This window comes from Microtus ochrogaster, unplaced genomic scaffold (genome assembly GCF_000317375.1).
Source record: "Microtus ochrogaster isolate Prairie Vole_2 unplaced genomic scaffold, MicOch1.0 UNK44, whole genome shotgun sequence".
In the NCBI taxonomy this organism is placed as follows: Eukaryota; Metazoa; Chordata; class Mammalia; order Rodentia; family Cricetidae; genus Microtus; species Microtus ochrogaster.
The window spans coordinates 2,624,753-2,649,962 of NW_004949142.1; the positions used below are offsets into that span (position 1 = coordinate 2,624,753).

Genomic DNA, 25,210 nt, shown 5'->3' on the forward strand with positions numbered 1-25,210 from the left:
CCCTCCCTCCCTCCTTCACATCTATCTGGGCTTGCTGGGGCACAGCCTTGTGGGCACAGTGCATCTGTACCACTGCGGCTGGACTTTGTGGTGAGGTAGGCAGATTGTAGATTCCTCTGAATATGGGAGCAAGGAGGAGGCACTGACGAAGCCCCTTGTGCGGGACAGGAGGCGGATCTGAGGCGGACAGTGGAGGAGAGCAGCCGCATCCAGAGGGGATATGGGCACTACTTCGACCTCAGCCTGGTCAACAGCAATCTGGAGAGGACCTTTCGTGAGCTGCAGGCTGCTATGGAGAAGCTTCGGACAGAGCCCCAGTGGGTGCCTGTCAGCTGGGTGTACTGAGCTCTGTTCTGGACCTTGCTCCCTGCCTGGTTGGGAATCCATCCATCCTTCAGCCCACTTGTGACACCCCCCTGCCCCGATAACGATCTCCACACCCCCCCATCCCATCCCTGGTTTTCCCTGGATCACAGTTCCCAGCAGGCTTCAGTCCAGAGGTGTGCACTGCCAGGATGGTGGGTGTTCATAGGGTACCTCTGTACCCAGGTGCTGCCCACTCCCGATGCCCACTGGCCACCAGACATCCCTCTCTAAGGATCATGCTTTGTCCAGGAGCATCTCAGAGTCCCTCCTGGGATGCTCAGACCAGGGAAGAGCAGAACTGCTTGGACCTTGTGGTCAGTAGGTCTAGGACCCTACCAGCCTGTTCTCCTTGGGGCTGGCCACACCCACCCTGTTCCCTGGCCCCTCCCACTCCTTCCTATATTCCTTGGAACAGCCTTGGGCTGTTCTCCTGTGGCCAGGTACTCAGACCACTGGTAGCTAAGCAGACCTGGGCAGTGGTGTCAGTCTGGGCTGTTTTATAGACTGGGGGAGTCCCATCGTGAGCCAGCTGTTGTAGCTGGTGGTACAGGCCTCAGCTCCTCCAGGAGCAAACGTAGCCTGGTCCCTCCTTTATTCCTAGCTTCTCACTGCCAAAGTCTCTCCACGGACTTTCTTCATGTGTCCCTCTTTTATAAGCCCTGCTCCCCAAACATTGCAACTGGCAGGTGGCAGGAGGCTTAGCCCAGGTTGGGAATAGGGCCTAGAAAGCTGAACCCTCTGTTGCTGGGACCTAAAGGTACTCCGGGCTCCACAGCCCATACCAGGCTCTGTTCGCTTTGAGCTTTTCTCTGAATGGATCTAGGTGGCCCCTGGCATTAGGGCTGGTAAGCTTGGGCTTGAAGACGGGGTGGGGAGACTGTGAGTCTGGGCTTGGAAACAGACAGGCTAGCTTTAGTAGCACTTGCCACACAACTCCAAGGGAGAGCCATTGGCACTCCAGGCTGGGCAGTCTGTGGCTCTGCCTGCTGAGGTGCTGGTCAGCGTTCCTGGCCTTGGTGTGTGTGTTGTATGTGTGTGTGCATATGCACAGATGTGGTTTGGTTTGAGGGGAGGCAGAGGACTGCTTTTTCTTGGAGCTGGCTCATTGAGGCCCCCAGAGCCCGGGCCTTCCTCTACTCTCCTCTTGTCCCCTATCCTAAGTACCAGCCTTTAGTCCTCGGGGAGGGTGATTTTGTAAACTAGGAGAATCCTTTTAAAAACTCTGTCCTTGACATCCGGAGACATCTCATCCCTCATCCTTCTTGAGGGGGCTCCTGTCCTCTCAGGGACCCCCCCGGCACCCCCACCCTGTGCCTCCCAGTTCTCCTGAGTGTCAGTCTTTGCTGCAGTGCCAGCCCAAGCTGACCCCTGAACCACTGTGTGCCCATTTCCTAGGGGAGGGGAAGGGAGGGAGGGAGAATAAACAGAATATTTATTACAAATGCTAGAAATATATTTATTATATTAGAAACCTCATTTGCATTGCCATTGGACGTGCAAACCAGACTAGAGGTGGACGGCCTGCTGCTCATTTGCATAGCTCTGCCCACACCCGTGCAGTCACCTCCCCACCTTGTTCCCAATCAGTCAATGTCCTGTCCTTTCCTTCAGCATCTTGCTGCGACCCTGACCCTCACTTAGCCTAAGGGGACTGGTAGCTGGAGAGAAATGTTACATTTCCCTGTTTGCCAGTTTCCTCCTCCCCTGGAGGACTAGTGTAGGGGTCAGAGCAGCCCCTGATCCACCCCCTCCCCCGTTAACCCACAAAGCCCTCTGACCAAAAGACCAGGGTCTCTAAGAGATCTGGTGGGCACCATGCTGGAGAGTTGGTACCAGTCCTTTCCTCTGGATACCCAGTGGAGTAGCAATCCTCACAGCATCCCCGGTAATGTGCAAGGGCCAGGGTTGGGTCCCTCCTCTCTGAACAGCCTCCTACCTCTCCCGCTGAGCCCGACTCTACACCCCTTTCAAGTGCTGGCCCCGTGGGAACAGAGGCTGGGAGCCTCCTCAGCTCACCTGGCACAGCCCTTTAGTTAGAACATGTTGGTGCCCACCGAGCTAGCTCTGTGAGTCTGTCCTCCCTCCCTTCCCACCGTGGACCTCAGGAGAAGGAGGACCCTGCCCCCCATGGTCCACGCTCAGCCTCAGCCCATTACCCTTCCTTTGTTCCCTCCGCCAGCCATCTAATTCTTAAGTTTTCTTTCTTTTCCTTTGATTAAATGTGAAAGCATATGTTTCTGGACTCCGTTGGTCTTTGATTGGGGGGTTGGGTAGATGGTTTGGGGAGAAGGTACGGGTTAGGGAATACCGCGCAGATAGCAGAATAAAAGAAAGAAAGGAAAAGAAAAGCACATGACTCCTCCTAGGTGTGCTGGAGGAGGTTTATTGCAGACATGTGGGAGAGTCTAGCCAGAGGCAGGGACAGGGACATCTGGGGGAGAACAGAGTGGACATGATCAGATTGAGCTGTGCCGTATGAGGAGGAGGGGAGGGGAAGGGAGAGGAGAGAGAGGGGAAGCCAGGTACAGCGGCTAGAAGGCCCATCATACAAAGAGAGCTAGTAACCAAGATGGCTGGATTATACAGGGAAGAGCAGCTCAGCACCCCCACTCCCGGGAGTTCAGGGTAGGAAGCTGGGTGTGCCAGCCAAAAGGGCCCTCAACAGTAGATAGGGACGGAGGGATGCAGGGAGAACCTGGTGGCCAGTATTTGCTCTATGCTACATAGACCTTAGCCATTTGCCCTGGGTTTAAAAACCTAACAATGTTTCTAGAATGGAAGATGGACTGACTATGGTGTCTTCCTCCCCTGTCTTGCCCCTCTGAGCTGTATCTTAAGAGCTTATGCCTGGGAGCTATGAGCATCAGGGAACAAAGGACTCAGGGTCTCCATGGCCAATCCACACAACTCCATGTGGAACTCCTGTGGTCTTCAGCAATCGCCCCTGTCTCCCTAGGGCTTGGCTTCACCCTCTGTGAAAGTTCCACAGTCTCTCAGTGATAATGCTCAGGGGTTCTGGGTGCTCGTCTGACGGCAGGAGATGACACTGGAGTGCCACTCTTTAGATCCTTCTAACACATCACACCTCCCAGGGGTTCCACCACAGCAGTGTGTGTGGTCCAGGGCATCAGCATCCTTTCCACCCAAAGTTCTGCAGGAGGGAGTCGTGGTATACCATCCCGCCATTATGACTGCAGGTCTCTGAGGCAGTCCCAGTGTGCAATGGCCACTTGTCCATTAGAACCTGGTCCCCAGTCCCAGGATACTGAAAGGAAGGCTGGGAAATGTAGTCTGTGGAGGAGTGAAGGCAGTCAGCAGATCCCGGTACTGAGTGAGCTTTGAGAGGTGCTTTGTTTTAGAAGCTCCCGAAGTGAGGCCGGGTTAGCTGATCGTTACTCCTTGTTTGCCACACTTGGGATTGAGAAAACGTCTTTTTAGCTTCCAGTTGACGTTAAGACGTTTTCCTAAATTAAAGACAGATAGTCTGAAAGAAATTATTAGGGTTGTTTTTTTTTTTTTTGACACAGGGTCTTTCCATAACCCTGGCTGTCCTGGAACTCACTCTGTAGAACAGGCTGGCCTCGAACTCACAGAGATCCACTTGCTTCTGCCTCCTAGGATTAAAGGCATGCAACACCATGCTTCCTGACTTTTTTGTTAATAGTTTTTAAAAATATAGTTTTAAAAATTGACACATAATAATTGTGTTTATAACACACACACACACACACACAGAGAGAGAGAGAGAGAGAGAGAGAAGAGAGGTGTTTCTTTTCCATCAGTCACTCTTAAGCACCAGCATGCTTTAATTTATGTTGTGTCTTGAAGCAGGGCTTCATCATACAGCACAGACTAGTCTTGAGCTTGGAATTCTTCTCTCTCACCTCCTAAAATCTGGATTACTGGTGTGTGCTACTTTGTCAGGTTGGAAAGTCCACTTTGGATGAACTTCTTTTTTGGGTGTTCTCTACTAACTGCCTGGGGGCACTGCTTATCCCAATTTTTAATGTATTAATGGATTTGCATGGCCTGCATTCTTGTAGATACATATTCTCTCTCTCCCCCTCTCTCCCTCCCTTCCCCCTTCTCTGTCTCTCTCTCTCTATCTCTCTCTCTGTCTTTCTGTCTGTCTCTCTCTCCCTCCCCCTTCTCTCTCTCCCTCCCTTCCCCTTCTCTTTCTCTGTCTCTCTATCTCTCTCTGTCTCTTTCTGTCTGTCTGTCTCTCTTCCTCCCTCCCCCTCCCCTGTGAGGGGGAGTTTCACTTGCCCGTGCCCCATACAGGCCAGAGGTCTGCACCAGCCGTCTTCCTCTAGGTTTGAAATGGTTTCTTAGGGAATCTAGAGGTTGATGTCCTGGCTACCATGCTCTTGGGCTTTGCCATCTTCCCTCCAGCACTGGGGTACAGACTCACAGTGAGGCTGTTACAAGGAACTGGAACTCGCTGGGGTCCTCTTGCTTGCACAACAAATGCTTTACCTACTGAGTCATCCCTCCAGGAGAGGTTAGGAGAGGAGGGACACACGTCTTTAATACTGAGTCATCCCTCCAGGAGAGGTTAGGAGAGGAGGGACACACGTCTTTAATACCAGCACTCGGGAGGCAGAGGCAGGTGGATCTCTGTGAGTTTGAGGCCAACCTGGTCTACAGAGTGAGTTCCAGGACAGACTCCAAAGCTACAGAGAAATCCTGTTTCAAAACAAACAAACAAACACCCCCCCAAAAAAAAACAAACGAGAGAGAGAGAGAGAGAGAGAGAGAGAGAGAGAGAGAAGAAAATATTCTTTTTCTCAGGACCACATGTTCTCTCAACTCCTTCTAGAGATTTCCAATGGCAGTTATTGCTCCTGCATAAAGATTCACAGCTAGTGACAGAGAACTGGTTGGGTAAACTGAGGCACACCTATATGCTAATGCAGCTGAGAAACAGTTTATTGTACAAGGTTTGTAGGAATGCTTATGATGGGATAACATGGGATGGGGTGACCCCTCTGTGAAAGGAGCAACTTCAAAATGCGTGGAGGAGAAAGGAGGGGGATCCAGCCAAGTGCGGTCAGGGTGCCAACAGGGCTTGGTGAGGTTATAGATGACCTTAAAAACACTGCCCCCCCGCCCGCTTTTTGTCTTTTTTCCTGTGTTTCTATGTTTTACGTGCTGAACACCTCCCTCTCAGTGTGTCGTTTTCAAAACGAAATAGTAAAAGGGAAGCAAAGAGTTGAGCCAGACCGTCTTTCCCTTATCTAGCTGGCCTGGATTTAGCATTATCCTCTGCTAATTGGAGTCTTGTTTCTTCCTGCCCCCTCCCCTTCTCACCCCACTCTGCTTTCCTCCTCCTCCCCAAACCTCCAGAGCCCATGGAGGAGTAGCCCCGTTTGGACAGAGAACTTTTCTCCAGTGTCCTTCCAAAGCCTGGAATACAGGGTCGGGAAGAAGGAGAAGGAGAGACAGCTGACCCCACAGTGAAAGAGAGAAGGAAGAAAGACTCTCAGGCTAGAGGAAGCCGAGGATCCCTCAGGCTCAAGTGCGGGGAATCTTGGTCACTTGTCAGAGCCACTGGTGAAGACCCGGCCTTGCCCTCCAGATGGTTTGGGGCGGGGCTCGGGAATTCTGCTTTACTGATTTTCTGAAGGGCCAGAATGCAGGTGGTTTATAAAGACATATGTTTTATACACACGTATGTTGTCTCCTCCACAGCAGCTGCGGCAAGAGAATGGAGGGAAGCAAAGGTGGGATTTGCAGGGGATGGGAGGAGGGACGGTTGCTGGGCACCAACGCCCAGGAAATTTCCTGGAACCCATACAAACTCAGCCCTCATCTACTGAGCCTTGCCAGGCCCAGGTGAAGGTCCGCAGCTGCGCACTCTTCCTAGAGATTAGAATATGCTCGGGAGGTCTCAGCCATTGGCTGGAATTGTTACGTCCATGCTGGGCTTCGGGGTCCACAGATTCACTTCGTTACCATTCTGGGGCACACAAGCAGGGAGCCTGGAGGAAGGTGGATGGAGCCCTGGAGTGTGAGCAGAGCCGGCGAAATCTTGCAAACTCAGCGGTTCAGCTTTACGGAGCCTGACCACGGGGCATTCTGCGGTTATACAGAGATGAACTCGGAAGCCAGTTCCTGTGCGGACACCTGCAGGGGAGGGGCTGCCATTGCGTCCTCATCCTCCTTGGCGTCCAGGGAAGGGGCTGCCTCTTCCTCTGTAGCCTGGAGGTATGATGGTGAGGTTGAAAAGCAGAGCCTGGCGGTGGTGAGGTCTCCACTCCAGCAGAGCCCCCGCCCCCTGCCCCCTCATCTCTTGTCTGTAGCACAAGGGTCTGAGACAGGGTCTCACCATGTAAACTGGCTTCTAATCCCCCAGCTCCTCCCTCTGACCCCAGACTCCCAACTGTTAGGATTACAGACATGTACCACAATGCCCCGCTCAGCTGAGAACTCTTTAAACAGACACCCAACATGCTATTAAAGAATTCTCTGAGCCTGGAAGAGGAGATAGTGAAGTTTGGAGCCTGGGGGAAATGACCTAGTCTTATTATGGTTTTGATAGGCTAGATGGACAGATGTGGGGGTGGGGCTTCTGAGGAAGAGGATGCTGGGGGAAGAGCCCTCCCTGCCTTGTCCCCATTATCTCAGTGGGGTCAGCTAGTGTGGATTCCAGAGCCCTTCTGTCCACACTGTCCACACCTGGCCAAGGTACTGGGTCTCCGTGAAGGGCACAGTGGAGGCCTTGGGGTTGCTGAGACACTCGGGAGGCGCTGCAAGGTTGATCATGGCATCTTCAGGCACCCAGTTGTTCCCTGGTGGCTGTAAGAGGAACTCGGTCAGAACTCAGGACAGCCTGGAGCTAAGCCCAGAGGAGCTAGAGAGGAAGGACATAGTTCTGGTTGCCATATGACTTCTGGCACCTGGGTGTTACCTTGGCAAGCTAAAAGCTTGAATACATGTTACTTCTCAGGGTCACACAATCCAAATAGCACTAATTTTAAAGACATGACTTCGCCAAGTAATCCTGGATGACTTGGAACTTGCTACGTAGACTAGGCTGGCCTTGAACACACAGAGATTCCTGTGCCTCCCGGATACTGGGAATAAAGGCCAGTGTCACCATGCTTTGTTTGTTTTCCGAGTCAGGGTCTTACACTTCCTAGGCTGGCTTTGAATTCCTTCTGTAGCTAAGGATGACCTTGTTGAGGGCTGGTGTCTCAGATGTGCACGGCTACCCTCAGCTGAGGCTGGCTTGCTTTGTGCACACCAGGCAAGCACTCCACCAAGTGAGCTACGCCCGCAGTCTCCGGACAGCATCTTACCATTTGTTTTGTTTTAATCGTGTTATTCCTTCGTAACCAGAGGGAACAAGCAGGCTGTCTGCTGGTTTTCGTGGGTCTCAAAGATTCACCAGATACAAACAGCACAGGAGGCATTTGGTCTGTGATTATCCCATGCTTAGGGAAGAGAAATGGTTCTTTTTCTGGAGTCTGCGGGACCAGCCTTGGGCAGTACATATGACTGAATTCTTCCAACCCTTGCACTTCAGTGTGGAAGGATGGACGGCACAGCAGCCAGTCTCATAGACCTTGGGTGGTTTTGTCTAGTTCTGTTTTTCTCAAGCTGTGTTACTGTGGGCATAGAATTACCCTCTCTGAGTCTCTGTTGCTATGTCTATAAAATGGAGGAAATAACACTGCCTGCCACGATAGAAACGACAAGGGGTCAAGCCCCCACTGCCTGCTCTCACCTCTGTTTCTGCCATGTGTACCCCAGGCTTGCCTTGGGCAGCAACCCTCCTTCCTCGGCCTCCTGCGTGCTGGATGCCAGGTCTGTGCCACCATCCTTGTCGGTTCCTTTGGCCTCTTACAGGACAAGTGTCCTCTTCCTTCTTTGTTGTGAGTGTGTGCAAAGAAAATCCCCAACCACTTCTGTGTCTTCCCCCGACCTCTGCCGAAGAGTGCAGAAATGGGGACTCTACCAAACAAAGCACGCGTCTTTGACTATGTTTTGGTGACAATGGCCTCTGACCTTCGAGGTCCCCTCTCCTATCTTTCTACCTAAAGTGGCTGCTACTCAGTGTCCTTCTGCTCAATTCTTGCTCCTTCCTAGGGCTGCAGGGGGAGCTCAGGTGCCCCAGGTTGGAATCAGCCCCGCCCACAGTGGCAGGGCAGGAGACACCCCCACACCCAACCACGGCTGGTTTTCTGAACCCCAGCACTCTCCTGACGAACCATCTCCACCCCAGAAGGCTGAGCTCTGAAGGTGGCCCAGGGTGGCCTCTGTTCCCATGACTTTTGCCTCACTCCCCTTAGCCACTTTTGGCCTTGTTCCACTTCCTGAGACAACAACAGCTGCTTCCTAAGTCAAGGAAGAGCCCATCCCACTCAGCCCTCCCCTGGGCATCTGCCTGGAGTCTTTTGTCTTTACTGACGCCAGGAAAGAAGGGGATGATAGTTCCCCTTTCCCTGGCCCCATGTTTGGAAGGATAAAGTTGAAATGCCTCAGTAAGTGGGTGGATTTTGGGGCAGGGCATCAGGCAAGGCAAGGTAGGATTTTGTTTCTCGAATACACTTCTGCAGCATCTTGGGGGCGGGGGGTGGGGGGGCAAGCACTGGCCTGGGAAGTTGGACGGCTTGGTTCCTCAGGAAGATGTGCACAGGAACCTCTGTACATCCCCCCCCCTCCCGAGTCCCCACTTCCACTGGTTCCCAGCGTGCTCTGCTCACAACTGGGTCCTTGAGCAGCCAAACCTTGAGCAGCATGGCCTCAGAATCAGTGGAGGACCAGAAAAAATGTTTTGAGAGATTAAAGAAGAATTGATAAATCTGGGGCTGGAGAGATGGCTTAGTGGTTAAGAGGACTGATCGGCTTTTCTTATAGGGAACCTGGGTTTGGTTCCCAGTACCCACTCGGTGGCTCACAATTGTCTGCAACTCGACCCTCTTCTGGGTCCCATGGGCGCCAGGCACACATGTGGCACACAAACATATGTGCAGGCAAAATACTCATACACATAAAATAAAATAAATGAATCTTTTAAAAGAATTGAGAAATCCGAGTGCGGCTGTGTGGGTTTGGGCCAGACCTTCGTACTCTCTGGGACTCGGTTTCATTTGTAGAAGTATAATGGAGTCATGTTTGAGGAGCCCTTGCGCTCTGATGGGCTGTGGGTTCCTAGCCCTAGCCCTAGAAGATTGGGTTGGAAGCGGAGTCTGGGAGATCCCATCTCCAACCCCACTAGCAGGTGAGACACACTGACCCGGGATCCACAGGGATCCTTCTCACTCCAGTGCTGAAGAACCATGATTCTAAAAGGCGTGGGAAGAAGGTACCCGCTTGGTGGAATGATGCCTACCTGGTTCTTGGTGACCCTGCCTGATTCCAGGTGGGGATCAGGGTCAATCATGGGCATGCCAAGGAGCTCACACCCGAAAGGGCCGGGCTGGAGACTCCCACAGATCCTTTCAAGGCTGGGAGCGAGCTCTGCCTCTGGGTGGGCACAGAGATGGGTCTGGAAGTCTGACCTAGGTAGGCCCCAGAGGGGTTGATCTCAGACTTTGGCTCCCTGGGTCCTTACCGAAGCTGGGAGGTAGACCTTCTCGTTCCTCTGTGTCTCCACGGCCAGCCAAGCTGAAAGAGACCCAGGAGAACCTTGAGGCCAGGAAGACCTTGAGTCATTCCCAGAATGCAGAAGGTCATGTCACCCGTGTATGGGGGGATTCCCAGAGGGAGGTAGGAGGCCCTGAAGCAGGACGCCCTGTCTGGCTTGACCTTTTAGGAAGGAGTCGGCATTTGAGATCTATGAGAACTAGAAAGTAGATGAGGAAACTGTGTTTACTTCTTGAACCTTAATAAGCATGGGGGACATCTTCAGCTTGATGCAACTTGTCCCATGGGAGGCCTGGTCTTCAACTTGAGTGTGGTAAAACTTTTAAGAGGTAGGATCTAGGGGGCATCTTTTTGAAGGTGTCTGTGGGCCTGTCTTTTCACTTCCTAGCCACGAGTGAGAAGTTCTTCCCTCACCTCACGTGAGGCATCTCTTCAGAAGCCACGTAACATGAATTTTGTTCGACGCAGATGACCACCACAGGTACCCAGATGATCACACACAGGTTCTGAATTGAGCTCTGAGACTCTGCATTTCTAACAGGCTACCAGAGGGGGCGCCGCTGCTTGCTGGGGAACCATAATTCCAGAGGTAAGATGCGAAGTGGCTTCAGAGTTGAGGCTGTTCCCACCCTGTGTGTTCCCTTCTGGTCTCCTATGAGGGGACCTGGGGACACGAAGAAGCTGAGATTTCTTACAAGGTCGGAAGCAGGCCCGGGAAAGCCCCAGGCCCACCTTCTCTGGGATGCCACTGTAGGTCTCTGGCTCTACTATTTCCTAGGCCTTCAAACACAAGGCAAGCTGCCTAAGCGTCCACTTTCCTCCACTATAAGATGGGGTACCCCACAGCACAATAAGTTAATGGAGATGAGATGCAGGACCTCGCCTGGTTCCTGGCACTCTTAATACCATGGCATCATGTAATCTGCTTGACCTCTACCATCCAGCACAAGAGCCAGAAGCCACGTATGTCACCCAGCACTGGAATGTGGTCATGTGAAATCATACCTAAACTTACAAAGGCTCAACATGAAAAAAAAAACAAAAACAAAAACAACAACAACCACAGTGTAGAGTATGAACATCAAATTTTGTTGAGGTTTTGAGATGGGGTCTGGCTGTACTGTTCAGGCTGTTTTCAAATTCCTGGACTCAACTAATCCTCCTGCCTCAGTGCGAGTAGCTGAGACAACAGGTGTACACTACAATGTCCAGATTTCCTTAATATCTTAGCATTGGTTCCGTACTGAATTGGTCATGTTTCAGGTATACTGAATTGAATGAAATTTAATTGTTATTGTTAAAATCAGCTTTGCTAGCTCTTTTGCTCTGTTTGCTCATTTGTTTGTTTAGACCCGCAGACCAGGCTAGTATTGAACTCATGATGTGTCCGAGACTGTCCTTAAGCTTCTGCCCCTTTCTCCACCTTCCAAGCGCTGGGGTTATAGGTATATACTTCCATCTTGGCTCCCTGAACTTTCATATTAAAGAGCTCCCATTTCCCCAGTTAAATTGTTCTTCCCAGTGCTGGCTGCTTCATGGCTTCTCAAAAGGAAACAGCTAGGTTGTTTTTTTTTTTTTTTTTTTTTTGAGACAGGGTTTCTCTGTGTATCCCTGACTGTCCTGGAACTCACTCTGTAGACCAGTCTGACCTTGAACTCAGACTAAAGGGGTGCGCCAGGACACATAGCAAACAGAAGGTTGTCAGACCCACCCACTGAGGCCCGCAGGTCTTTCCAAGGTTGATGGTATCACAGGTGTGCACGAGCCTCCTCCCGCCATGTCGATCACTTACCTTTCTTTCTCCACTGGAGCATGTGGCTGCCAAAGGCAATCAGACCTGTCGCCAGCAGAAGGGACAAGAGCACCCAGACTGGGGCCATCATGCGGACAATCGGGATGGACACACTAGAGGAGAGATGAAAGGAGCCTGGAGGAGCCTGGTGGCGGTTACAGCCATCTATGTCCTAGAGTCCCATGCATAAGCCGAGAAAGCCAGCTTCTAGCCTGATGGCCAATGCAGCCCCAAATCGAGGCTTGCTGGGTTCGAACCCTGGTCTTGACATTTCAGGGACATGTCACTTTGAGTAAGTGACTAAACAACCTTCCAGACCACCGATTTTACTTCCTATGAAGCAAGGCTGTGAGGATCAAACAAGTTGGAATGTTTAAGATACTGAGTTCAGGGGCTGGAGAGATGGCTCAGAGGTTAAGAGCACTGATTGTTCTTCCAGAGGTCCTGGGTTCAATTCCCACCTCCTACATGGCAGCTCACAACTGTCTGTAACTATAGTTCCTGATACCCTTACACAGGCATTCGCACGCAGACAAAACATCAATGCACATAAAAAATAAATGAATAAATTTAAAAAAGATACTGAGTTCAAAGACAGGTGAAGTGATTCAAGATTGTGATCCTTGCACTTGGGACATAGACGATCGGGAAGATCAGGAGGTTTAGGTCATTCTTGGCTACTAAGGGAGCTGGAGGCCAGCCTGAGCTACATGAGAGAACTTATCTCAAATTAAATACTCCTCCCACTAGGAACAAATCTTAGTACAGTACCTAGCTATATTTGCTGCTAAACTATACAATTCAACAAGCAGGACTTTTTATTTTTAAACAAGGTCTCACAAACTTAACTCAGCCTGGCCTTGAACTTGTGGCCTCCCTAACTCTGAGTAATTGGAATTACAGGTGTGCTCCTTCACATCTGGCAAGAAATGGGGAGGCTCACTGGCCTGAAGGCGGTGTCACCAACACCGGTTTATGGCAACACAGTGCTCTAATTCAGCGTCCAGTCAGGTTTCTGTCACCCGAGGAGATCAGTGTTTTAGAGATCATCCCTGTGTGCTCTGCCCGGGGTACCCCAGACCTACAGGACATATTCAGCCTGGTCTGAACCTGCTAGTGGTGACCTGAAAGGCAGGAACTGGGAGTAGGGAGAGCCCCCAGAATCCTTTGCTGCAGACTGGGATCCAGCTGTGTCAAGTAAAGGTTGGTGAAGGGCTTTCATATTTTCATGCAGCCCAGGGCTCAGAGCGAAGTACACAGGGAAACCCCTGAGCTGGGGTGACTTGAGTGGAAGAGAGATGCTTTCTGGGTCCAAGGGAGACCCTTCACCTCAGATGGCTCTGTGTGTCCAGATGAGCCCTGCGAGGGGACTGAGACCTGAAATCTGCCTTCTGAACCACAGGCTGTGGCCACCACCAGAGGAAAGAAAGGAGAGTCGAAAGGTGGAAGCGTCACCTTGGGTCCCCTGGACTCACCTGGATGTGAGGACGCGACTGGTCGTGGAGTCCTTTGGTGTGATGCTGAGCGGCCAGATGACTGGGCGAGAGCTCCCTGCATGAGGAGAGGTCGCTGTGTGAGGAGAGCTCCCAGCATATGGAGAGGTTCCTGGGGAAGGGGAGGTTCCTGCAGACCAGGCTGGGGTTGTTGTGTGAGGAGCATTCCCAGCATATGGAGAGGTTCCTGGGAGAACCTGGGAGGTTCCTGAAGACCAGGCTGGGGCCTCCTCCGTGAACACGGGGGCCTTAACCTCTGTCTTCCCCTGCTTGACTGTGACGACTGTCGGGTGGAGACCAGGAGAAGCTATAAGTCCAAAAACAATACCTCAGCACCTTCCCTGGCCCTCGAGCTCCACCCAGACATTTGAACATAAACCTTTCCGATCTCAAACTAATCTCAGGATGTTCTCAACTAAAACACTTCCCAGGAGGCGAGCAGAGGCCTAAGTGAGGCCCTTAGAGCAAGAAGACCCTGGACCAGGCACATCTATGCGTAATCTGTTCTGTAGACATAGACCCTACCTCCAAGGCCCTGTCCTACATCCTGGTCCTCCCCTTAGTCCAGGCCAGGGTCACCTCTTCTCTGACCAAAAAGCAACTTCTCCATCTGTCCAGCGCTGAACCTCCTGACCCAGATGTCCCAGTAAGGCCTAACCTTCTTCAGCTCCCAAAAGCTGGGCAGAGCAATGTGGCAAAGAGGTCTGAGGTCATGGCCAATGTCTGGCTCATCCCTAGATCCCGAGGAAAAGCTTTGGGGTCAGCTGTAGCCTTTTCCCATGTGGCCCTGAGTCAGTGCCCAGTTCCTTTGAGCCACTGTGGCTTCTGAGGTTGCTGGGTGACCCTCATGCTATGTTTCCTGAACTGGAGAAGGGGCAGGAAAGCCATTGACTCACTCAGTTCTGGGAGCTGAGTCTGCCAGGCTATTGCCTTGGGCTGCAGGATCCTTGTAGCTGTGAGAGGCTGGAAGGAGGGGTTGGGGGAAGTAGGGCAGCAGGTGCCAGTGGGGGTGGGACTGTCCCTTCTTCCTAAAGGAAATGGAGAGGCTGCTCTCAGGGAGACAGACATTGCCACAGAGGGCCCCTCATTCTCAGTAGAGGCGCCATTGTTGTCTCCTCTCAGCCAATCGGAGGCCATAACTGGCAGATCCCAGTGGATCCCGGGTCTTCCCCACCTGCTGCCCATATTAGTCTCTCATTGGATCAGGTCTTCCATGTTCCTTGCCCCAGCCTGCTTCTTTCATACCACCCTTTGCATGGACACCTGCATTTCTAAAACATACATCAGATCCCATTGCTTCTTGCTCTGGAAGCCATCGGTGACTCCCCATTTTAGCTGGAAGCTGAAACGCCGTCTGCTTACTTAGTGTGTTTCTCATGGTCTTTGAAACTCAGACTTCAGATCACCCTACCAAAGTCACCTCTTTCCCCATGGGGAACTCACGGAGCCACGCAGAGATGCCCTGTGTTCTGTTCAGGGTCACCCTTTCTACTGTTGTGCCTTTGCCAGGTTGTCCCTCTGTGAAACCATTCTCTTACACCTCTGCCTAAAGCTCCCCCTCACCTCTGCCCCCCCACGTTCAGGGTCACCCTTTCTACTGCTGTGCCTTTGCCAGGTTGTCCCTCTGTGAAACCATTCTCTTACACCTCTGCCTAAAGCTCCCCCTCACCTCTGCCTCCCCACCCCCTGCCCTGTCTTCCATCATCAGCTCGAAAGTTAAGTCCCAGTAACGGTGGAGGAATTCTCCCTTTCCTTTGTGTGCCTCAATATCCCGTGTTTGTCTCCTGGGGAGCTAGTGCTCACTCTGACTACAACTATGGATTTGCAGGGTCTCCCACGGGGCTAGGATTCCTCAAGGGCCAGCATCCCAGGGTCTTTTCTGACAACATCCAACCTGGACATTCTGGGATTGCTCTCCACTCTCAAGTCTAACGCTCGGTCATTTACTTGTGTTTGTTCTAAGTAGCCGACTAAATCTTCTGTAAGTCAAGAGCAGCTTCCTATTTTGTGTGTTTCTATGCCTCTGTGCCTTGCCTAGGGCCTCCAGAAGATGAGAAATAGAGGATGTAATAATGGATATTTCCCGCCTAGATTGGTCCTGGAGGCTGCTAGTTCCCTCTGGCTTGTTAACTTTGCAGGGATTTCGGGAGCTGGTTGTTAAACGTTTGGCAGATAGAAACTGGTTTTGCAGGAGGGAGTGTTGCTACCAGAGAAACCTATAAACATTACAGGCCAGTGTCCCCAGTGGCTGTGGGGACACCCAGTGACACAGCCCTCGTCATTGGCAGGATGAGCTGTCATCAGAAGCCAACCAGCTCTGGCCTGAAAGGACGAAAAGGCATGGATCACATACCTTGGAGAGGTGACAAGAGCTCAGGGCAAGAACCAGACACAAGAGAGTCTCAAAACTAGAGAACACTAGGCTGGGCAGGGTGGCACAGGACCTTAGTCCCAGCGCTCAGGAAGCAGAGACAGGTAGATCTCTGTGAGTTCTAGGTCAGTCAGAGGAGTCAGAGCTGCATAGTGAGACATCATCTAAAAAGCCAAATAAATAAATGAAATAAAGATAGAGCTATTCACAATTAGGAAAAAAAAAGACGTCTGTGCACTGTTAAGAGATGAAAGAGACTGGGGCCTTCTGAATAACAGAAGCCACTCAAGGAGTATTGTTCTACAGCATTAGGGATGCAGCCTAGGGTCTTACCCATAGCTGGCCCTCTGAGCCACACCCTCCAGTCTCATCAGTGAGGCTTTGTTGCTGCTGTTAGTGTCTGGCTTGTTTACTTTTATTTCCCTTAACTGTCATAGAGACTCAGGAGTGAAAGAGAATAGGCTTTGGGGACAGACCAGGGCTTAGGATGGGTCCTAGCTCCTGGGCCCATCTTTCAAACAGAGAGACAGGTTGCAGTGATCTGGATTTGAGTCCTGCCTGCTCCACTTCCTGCCTCGACCTTAGGCCAGTCACTGAGTGTCTTGGAGTGTCTCTGTGTCCCATGTGTGAAGTGGTGGTTCAGAGATCTACCCAGGTCTCACTGGCTGAGACAGGCTTAGGGAACACTGCGGGCTGGGCCTGGGAGGTGACCATGGTTAGCCTGGGCTCAGAAGGTCGTGGGAGCATTTGTGACACAGGAAATCTGCAGGTCCTTCCTTGTTGCCTGAGATAGTCATCTTGTCCTCATCCTGTCTCCCCCAAGACATCCAGGCCAAGAGTGACAGGTGTGACCACATTTTGCTCTATGAAATCCTAACAGGGAGACTTGCAAAGGGACAACTGAGGCTTCTCTGAGTTGTTTCCAGTGCTCAGCAGGTGTCCCTACTAACTCCTCAAGTCCTAGAGAAGGCCTGATGAGGTTGGCACCAAGTCTGCCCCCTTCTGTAATAGGGAACTTTCCATGGTTCAGATCCTCTTGCCCATCTCACCCAGGCCACGGGGAGAGCCGTTCATTACCTGGAAAGACGATGAGAGACACTTCAAAAGATTCATCGAAGCCCAGTCTGTCAATCCCGCACCAGTACTTCCCCGAGTCCTTCACGGTAAGGTTCCTCATGGTCACGGTCATCGAGAGCTCTCGGGGCCTGTCTCGGATGGACATCCGGCCCCGTACCACCTCCTGGTTCTGTTCTGAGTAGACAATGTCGGAGCAGCGGGACAGGATGAGGCCACCCTTTCGGCACCAGTACTTCCTGCGTCCCCTCACCTTCTTCTCGTAGGAGCACTGCAGGGACACGCTGTCACCTTCAAATCCACTGACCTCCTTTGGGCCCTTCAGGGCTTCATAACCTGAAAACACAGCATGAATGGAGATGGGATGTCTGTGGATCCAAATACTCGGCCCAGACTCGAAGCTCCCATTTCACAGGGAGGAAGGGAGGCTTTCTCGTCAGATCTTCTGAGGCAGCCTGAAAAAGCCCCAGGCTTCTCTTCTTCTAGGGAACCTTAAGACAATCCTGCCACTCTTTCCTTAAACACCATTAATTGAAAGGGATAGACAAAAAAGGGATAGAAAAGTTCTAGACTCAGAATCCTGGGAGGTTGAATCCCAGCCTTGGCATTCCGTAGCTTCGTGACGTTGGGCAAGTTGCTTAACACATCTAAGTTTTCTCGTCTACAGAGGATATTAACATTCACCTTCATTGCATTTGAGAGACATAAGCCAGGCTGGCCAGATGGCTCAAGGGGTAAAGGCACTTGCTGCTAAGCCCAACAAAGTGAGTCTAAGACTCAAGAAGAAGAGAACAGACTACAAAGGTTGTACGCTGACCTCTCCACGTGTGCCGCACCTTTTTGTGTACCAATGCGTGCTTGTATGTGCATACACACACATGAGGATTACATGTCATAAAGACTTCAGAAAACAGCCCGAGTTAACTTATATATTATTAAGGGAAAACTAAACAAACACGCCCAACTGAGCAGTTATAAGATGCATCCTGATTTTTAGGTCTTAATGGAGGAAGCCCAGCATGGTGGGCTCCCTTGTGGTCACAGCTACTTGGGATCAGGGCAAGTTCAAGTCTGAAACAATGGAAAGGGAGCTGGGGATGCAGCTTAGCCTGGAGCACTCACTCAGCGTGCTCCAGTGCCTAGGTTCCACCCTCCTCTGAGCATTGCAGAAAAGAAATAAAAGATAAAAGTGGTTAAGAGCAAAGAAAGCTCCCCTGCAGGTACGTTCTAGCTACCCTTCAGCCCTTTGCCCTCTTGCAATGAACTAACTAAACTAAATATACAGTGTGTAGTATATGTAAATGTACACACACACACACACACACACACACACACACACATGTTCAGCAGTAAGAGCACTTGCGGTGAAAACCTGATGACCTGAGTTTGATCCCCTGATCCCATAGTGGAAGGAGAGAACCCAAAAGTTCTACTCTGACCTCTTGAGTGCTGTGCAACACACATACTCCCTCCCTCCCTCCTTCTCTTACACACACACACACACACACACACACACACACACACGATAACAATAATAAATTAAAAATTCAAAATAAGTAAAGCAAGAAAAATATGAAAGCAAAGAAAGAGAAGCAAGTTTAGTAGAAATCCAACTAAGTCAGCTGAGTTAACGAGCTAAGTAGATGCATCTCTGTGATCCGAAGCTCGGCTTCTTTTACACCTGCACATCCGCTCAGAGGCCACAAACACGCGTGAGGAAGACGCTTGGGTCTGAGCTCAAAAACACCAGGTGCTGCGTGCGCCCAGGGTTGCCGGGCTGAGGATGGCTTAGCTGGGATGAAATGGGGAGTTTCTTCCTCCACCCCATCTCCTCAGGGGGTAGAGGGAAGAGCGGCTCTGCAGACCAGAAGAGTGAGCTCAGGCCGGCACCTGCCTGCCCCTCCATCCCTGTCACCGCCATTTCCCCTCACCTGGGAGCACCAGGCAGCTCCACAGCAAGACTAGAGGCCGCATGGTGGGTGATGGACACGCGGGAGCAGATGCCAGCAGTTGCCCGCTCCTTCGGGCCACTCGGGGCTTTAGCTTCCAGCAGAAACGCCGCCGGGCTGGAACCAGGAAGGGAGGGGAGGGGTGTGCATCGCCTTGTCCAGCCCAGTCTCAGAGGCGCCTCTGCTTTTCCTCCTGCAACCTTGTGTAGGTTACTGCAGCCTGCAGACCCGCACCAACGCGCTTCTCCAAAACCCCAGTTCCTGCTTAACCTTAATCTGAGACCTGAGCACCACAGCTCTGCCGGTGACATTCAGGAGTCTGCGGGATCTGATGGGGGAAAACTTGCCTCGTGGCTTTCAGGAACCTTCTATTAAGAATCCCCAAGCCAGGCGGTGGTGGCGGTGGTGGCATATGCCTTTAATCCCAGCACTTGGGAGGCCGAGGTAGGCTGATTTCTGTGAGTTCGAGGCCAGCCTGGTCTACAGAGCGAGTTTCAGGACAAGCTCCAAAGATACAGAGAAACCCTGTCTCGAGAAAACCAAAACCAAACAAACTCTGAAACAATCAGTTGTTGCTGACATCCCAAATTTTATGTATACTCCCCGCTGTTTGGAAAGGTATTAATTGTTAGACTTGCCTCTAGATCTGAGTATCCAAGTGCTAAATATGGAAGCATATTTATTGACTAGTCTATCACTAATGACATGCTTAAAACTATTTCCCTATTTTTAGTATTTTAATATGAGTTATTATTTTCATTTATTATTATTAGTAGTAAGTAGTATTAGTATTTTGATTTTTTTGAGACAGGGTTTCTCTGTGTAACTGGAACTTGCTCTGTAGACCATTCTAGCCCTGAACTCACAGAGATCTGTCTGCCTCTGCCTCCTGAGTGCTGGGAGTAAAGGCATGCAAACCCCTCATTTTCATTTTATTTTTTATGTGTATGAATGTTTTGCCTGCATTTATGTCTGTGGACCATGTGTGTGCAGAGCCCTCCGAGAGAGGGCGCTGGAGCTCCGGGGGACTGAAGTTACAGGCCGCTGTGAGGACCCCATGAATGGGGAGAATTAAGTCTGGGTCCTGGAAGAAAAACAGGAGCTCTTAACGGCCGAGCCATCCCTCCAGCCCTCAGTTGTTAGTTTACTAAAAATGTTAAATTATAGTTTCAGAGGACAGCTTTGTGGAGTCCACCTTCCAGGTTTTCGTGGCTTCCAGGAATCAAACTGAGGTCATCAGGCTTGTGTGGAAAGCACTTTTTACCCCGAGACATCTTGTGACCCTTATTTTAAACAAGTGTCCATGTTTCATAAGTGTGTGTGTATGGACAATTGTTTTGAGAGGGAGATCTATAAGCTTCTCCACACAGCTAAAGAGTTCAGTGGTACAACCTTTTTTCTTTCTTTCTTTCTTTCTTTCTTTCTTTCTTTCTTTCTTTCTCTCTTTCTTTCTTTCTTCCTAATTCTTTATTCTTCTTTCATACAATACATCCCAACCACAGCTTCCCCTCCCTCCACTCCTCCCACTTTCCCCTCTGCCCTCAGCTCTTCTCCAGACCCACTGCTCCTGTTTCCCTTCAGAAAAGAATAGGCCTCCCAGGGATTATCAACTAAAGACTGCAAAATAAGTTTTAAGACTGGGCCCAAACCCTTATATCATGCTGAGAGAGGTAATCCAGTAGGAGAAAAAGGGTCCCAAAGGTAAGCAAAATAGTCAGAGACATGGCCACTTCCACTGTTAGGAGTTCCACAAAAACACCAAGCTAAACCAGGCGGTGGTGGCACACGCGCTTTTAATCCCAGTACTCCGGAGGCAAAAGAAGGTCAATTTCTGAGTTCGAGGTTGCCTAGTCTATAAAGTGAGTTCCGAACAGGCAGGGCTATGCAGGGAAATCCTGTCTTGAAAACCCAAACCAAACCAAACAAAAAAACCCCCAAAACCCACAAAACACAAAACAAGTAAAAAAACTCACCAAGCTAACAACCATAGCATAGAGGACCTAGCACAGCCCCATGCAGGCTTCTCTCCGTGATTTTTGCTCCAGTCTCTGTGAGCTCCTATAAACTCAGTTTATTTGATTCTGTGGGCCGTGTTCTCTGACCTCTCTGGCTCCTACAAGTCTTCCTCCTCCTCTTCCATGGGGTTTGCCTGAGCTCAGAGGGAGGGGACCTGATGGAGATCTCTAATTTGGGCTTCCTCTGCACCTAATGTTTGGCTATGGGTCTCTGCATCTGCTCCCATCAGCTCCTGGAAGACGCCACTGTGATGGTGATAGCACTAGGCACCGATTTATGAGTTTAGCAATATATCATTAGGAATAATTTTTGTTGATTTTTTTTCTACCCTGGGTCCTCAGTTTCCGGTTCCTGGTCATCCAGGCAGTGTGGCGCATGGGCTCCCTTTCGGGACTTAGGTCTCAAATTTGCAGTTATTGGTTGGTTGACCATTCCTATAAGAACTGCTCTTCCATTGTCCTCCACCCCCCCCCCCCCGGCCCCGTGTCCACCTCCTCCCCACTCTCTAGCAGGCAGGATGGATCGAAGGTTTTGTGGTTGGGTTGGTGACCCAGTTCCACCGGCAGTGGTACAACTTTTAATGACCAATTGGTCCCATCCCCGCCCCACATTTCCTATCCGGGGCGCAGTACATCTATTGGCCACCGGGAGGCGGTGCAGGCAGGGCTGAGCTGAGCTGAGCTAAATTGGATGGAGCCTTGGAAAGGTGCTTCCCCAGAACGGCAGCTTTGTCTTGCTGGGCGCTTACAAAAGTGAATCAGTGACTTATTTCCTCTTCGCAGACTTCATAATCCTTCAAGGGACCAGAACAAACACTCATGCTAGAGGGAGCTCTGAACCATTTTCCCAAATAACTGTCTTGCAAAGTTCATATGGAGTTTAAGCAAATGTTTATTTTTTTAAATATTTATTTATTTATTATTTATACAATAGTCTGTCTGTATGTCTGCAGCCCAGAAGAGGGCACCAGACCTCATTACAGATGGTTGTAAGTCACCATGTGGTTGCCGGGAATTGAACTCAGGACCTTTGGAAGAGCAGGCAATGCTCTTAACCACTGAGCCATCACTCCAGCCCCGCAAATGTTTATATAATACAGATATGTAAGAAAGAAGGGAAGGCGAGCAGGATAGTAGCAGTTAAAGCATTAACTGGATGGTTGTGGGAGGGGAGTTTGTTCTTGCGGCTCTGGTAACAGAGGGCATCAAGATTACGCTTATTTATTTACTTATTGCTTTTTTTTTTTCTCCCTGAGACGGGATTTTTCTTTGTGTAGCTTTGGAGCCTATTTTGAAACTCACTTTGTAGACCAGGCTGGCCTCAAACTCACAGAAATCCACCTGCCTCTGCCTCCCGAGTGCAGGGATTAAAGGTGCGCGCCACCAGCGCCCGGCTAGCGTATTTATTTTTGGTGCACACGCAGGTTATGGCATGCTGTAGAAGGCAGAGGACAGCTTGCAGGATTCACTTCTCTCCTTCCACCATGGGGGCTCCTGGGATATACCACAGATTGTCTTGTTTAACTGTAAGAACCTTTATGCATTGAGCCATCTCCTCAGCACGAGGGCACACGTCTTGATCCCACAGCGATTGGCCGGCTGAATACTGCTGCTATTTACCGGCCTGGACCGTTTCACCTTGAAACCCTACAGACCTCAGCCAGGAATATGAGTGTGTACAGATTATCCAATCAAGCAGTTATTGCAGTTTGAAAAACAAGCAAACACAGCCCACAAGGTAATATCTGCTTTAGCTTTTCATAATGTATTTCTGCATGTTTTTTCCTGTTCTCACTTCCTATGCCTAACTTATCGTGATAAGTGGGGCAGGCGCTTGGCCCTACACTTTATTTTCTAGGGCCGCAGGGCCTGGCCCCTGACATATTGAAATATGTTCTGCTTGGTAATAAATTGTTTTCTTTTTCATTTCTTCTCCCTAGAACAGCTGGAATATTATATTATAATTTAAAGAAATGAATCATATGAGCAGGCACGTTATTTATGATTGTCCATTCCGGGGAGTATAGGAGATGTTCCCAAATGCTTATTTATAGCCAAGGAGCATTGGGTCTGCGGCTTGTCCTCCGTACTCTGTTTCTGCATGTTTGAACATCCTTCACCCCTGCTCTCCCAGCTCCATATCTAGCCCAGGAGCCGACCTCGAGGGCTCGAGATGTGGTTCATGGACTAAGAGCATTGAACAATTGATTCGAAGCACCCAAATGGCGGCTCATAAGCATCTGTAATTCCAGTGCCAGAGGAGCTGATGCCCCTTCTGGCCTCTGTAAGTACCAGGCATACACACAGTGTACATACATACACGATGGCAAAACACTCATATACATAAAATAATTTTAAAAAACTGTTGGAAACAAAACATCCTCCAAGTCAGAGGACACTGTGGGAGAGAGAGTGTGGGGGTGGGGGTATCTGGATTGTTTCCAGGTTCTGGTTATTACAAATAATGCTGCTATGAACATAGTTGAGCAAATGTCCTTGTGGTATAAGTGTGTCTCCTTTGGGTATATGCTCAAAAGCCGTATTGCTGGGTCTTGAGGTAGCTTGATTCCTAATTTTCCAAGAAATCGCCATACTGATTTCCACAGTTGCTGTACAAGTTTGCACTCCCTCCAGCGATGGAGGAGTGTTCCCCTTATTTTACATCTTCTCCAGCATAAGCTGTCATCAGTGTTTCTGATATTAGCCATTCTGATCGGTGTAAGATGGTATTTCAGAGTTAATTTTGTTTTGTTTTTTTTCCCCCTTGGAGTGGATGGAGCAAGCTCCAATTCCAACTCCTAGTTCCAAAAATCCATTTAATATATTGTCCTCGGATAGAGGACGTATCAGATATTAAACTGATAAGAACAGATACTACACTTGATCTTAGCCAAAAGGCTGAGAAGCGATTCAGAGTTGTTTTTATTTGCATTTCTCTGATGGCTACGCGTGTTGAGCGTTTCCTTAAGTGTCTTTAGGCCATTTGAGATTCCTCTGTTGAGAGTTCTTTGTTTAGATCTGTACCCCCTTTTGAAATTGGATTATTTGGTAGTTTGATGTCTAGTTTCTTAAGCTCTTTATATATTTTGGAGATCAGCCCTCTGTCAGATGTGGGGTTGGTGAAGATCTTTACCCATTCTGTAAGCAACCATTTTTTTTTCTTGTTGATAGTGTCCTTTGCTTTACAGCTTCGCAATTTCAGGAGGTCCCATTTCTTAATTGTTGCTCTCAGTTTTTAATATTACTGATGTTATATTTAGTAGGTAATTTCCTGTGTCAGTGTGTTCAAGGGTACTTTCCATTTTCTCTTCTATGAGGTTCAGTGTGGTTGGATTTATGGTCAGGTCTTTGATCCATTTGGACTTGAGTTTTGTGCATGGCAATAGATATGGATCTATTTTCATTCTTCTACATGTTGACATCCAGTTGTACCAGTACCATTTGTTGAAGATGCTTTCTTTTTCCTATTGTATATTTTGAGCTTCTTTGTCAAAAATCAGGTGTTCATAGGTGTGTGGGTTAATGTCAGAGTCTTTGAATAGATTCCATCGGTCCACCCGTCTGTTTTTATGCCAATACCAAGCTGTTTTCATCACTGAAGTTCTATAATAGAGTTTGAAGTCAGGGATGGTGATGCCTCTGCTGTTCCTTTGTTGTACAGGATTGTTTTGGCTATCCTGGGTTTTTGTTTTTCTATATGAAATTTAGTATTGTTCTTTCAATATCTGTGAAAAATTGCGTTGGGATTTTGATGGGGATTGCATTGAATCTGTAGACTGCTAAGAGCAAGGGAGATCTTTCCATTTCTGATGTTTTCTTCAATTTCTTTCTTCAAAGACTTAAAGTTCTTGTTATACAAGAACTTGCTTGGTTAGAGTTACCTAAAGATGATTTATGTTGTTTGTGACTATTGTCCACCTGCCTCTGCTCCCAAGTGCTGGGATTAATGGTGTGCACCACTACCACCCAGCTGAGTGTCATGTTCTTAAAATTACTTCTTCTTGCTGGAGTCAACAGCATCTTTAGGGGACCCTGAGAAAATAAGGTCATGTCTTGGGAGAGCTAGCTGTCATTTGTTGTCCAGCCTCTGTGTGATGGAAAGTGCAGGGTTTATCTGAAGTCCTTACTGGAGTAGTCTAAGAGGCTGGGCCATTTTAGCTAACTGCTTTGAAGTTGTCCAAAGCTGATATTTGGGTGGTGTTTGTCAGCTTAATGGCATTTCACAGTCCAGGAGGATTTGTCGGTGCAGGGCCCCATCATCTTTTCAGAGACTTCGAAGGTCACTGTTAGGAATGGTCATGGCTGACTGCAGAAATCATAAACATTTTAAAAGTCATATACAACAGATCTCAGGCTAGAGGACCATAATCTACTAAGTACATTCGGGGTACGCAAACTTAGTTCTTAGTTACCTGCTTCAGACTCAAACCCAAAAACACATACAGGAAGCTAGATGAAGTTTTTTTCTTTTTCTAGAATTAGTGCTCTATGTGACCACTACTAACATCATGACAGAAAGTATATATATATATATATATATATATATATATATATATAAT

General features: G+C 49.5%; 2 protein-coding genes and 1 non-coding gene across 6 annotated transcripts in view; 1 reads left to right on the forward strand and 2 right to left on the reverse strand.

Moving 5' to 3' along the window:
* Nucleotides 1-6,071, forward strand: part of Mpp2 (membrane palmitoylated protein 2) — a 34,134-nt gene extending 28,063 nt beyond the window's left edge. For 3 of the 4 annotated variants that reach the window (XM_005369138.2, XM_026790179.1, XM_005369137.2), the window contains one exon: nt 169-2,599. In XM_005369138.2, coding sequence (XP_005369195.1) covers nt 169-345 — 177 coding nt within the window. In that variant the 3' untranslated portion in view covers nt 346-2,599. Of the gene's footprint in view, nt 1-168; nt 2,600-5,712 lie in introns of those variants that run through there. The other variant, XM_013354447.2, reaches the window with a different exon arrangement.
* A 134-nt stretch (nt 6,072-6,205) lies between these two features.
* Nucleotides 6,206-25,210, reverse strand: part of Cd300lg (CD300 molecule like family member g) — a 31,759-nt gene continuing 12,754 nt past the window's right edge. The window contains exons 3-9 of the mRNA XM_026790185.1: nt 18,619-18,753; nt 16,691-17,023; nt 13,225-13,300; nt 11,750-11,862; nt 9,926-9,978; nt 7,045-7,164; nt 6,206-6,567 (exon numbers count right to left, since the gene is read on the reverse strand). Coding sequence (XP_026645986.1) covers nt 6,451-6,567; nt 7,045-7,164; nt 9,926-9,978; nt 11,750-11,862; nt 13,225-13,300; nt 16,691-17,023; nt 18,619-18,753 — 947 coding nt within the window. The 3' untranslated portion in view covers nt 6,206-6,450. The remainder of the gene's footprint in view (nt 6,568-7,044; nt 7,165-9,925; nt 9,979-11,749; nt 11,863-13,224; nt 13,301-16,690; nt 17,024-18,618; nt 18,754-25,210) is intronic.
* On the reverse strand, nt 23,370-23,561 carry LOC113455450. Its single transcript, XR_003376563.1, has one exon. It is a non-coding gene; the product is annotated as a U2 spliceosomal RNA (small nuclear RNA).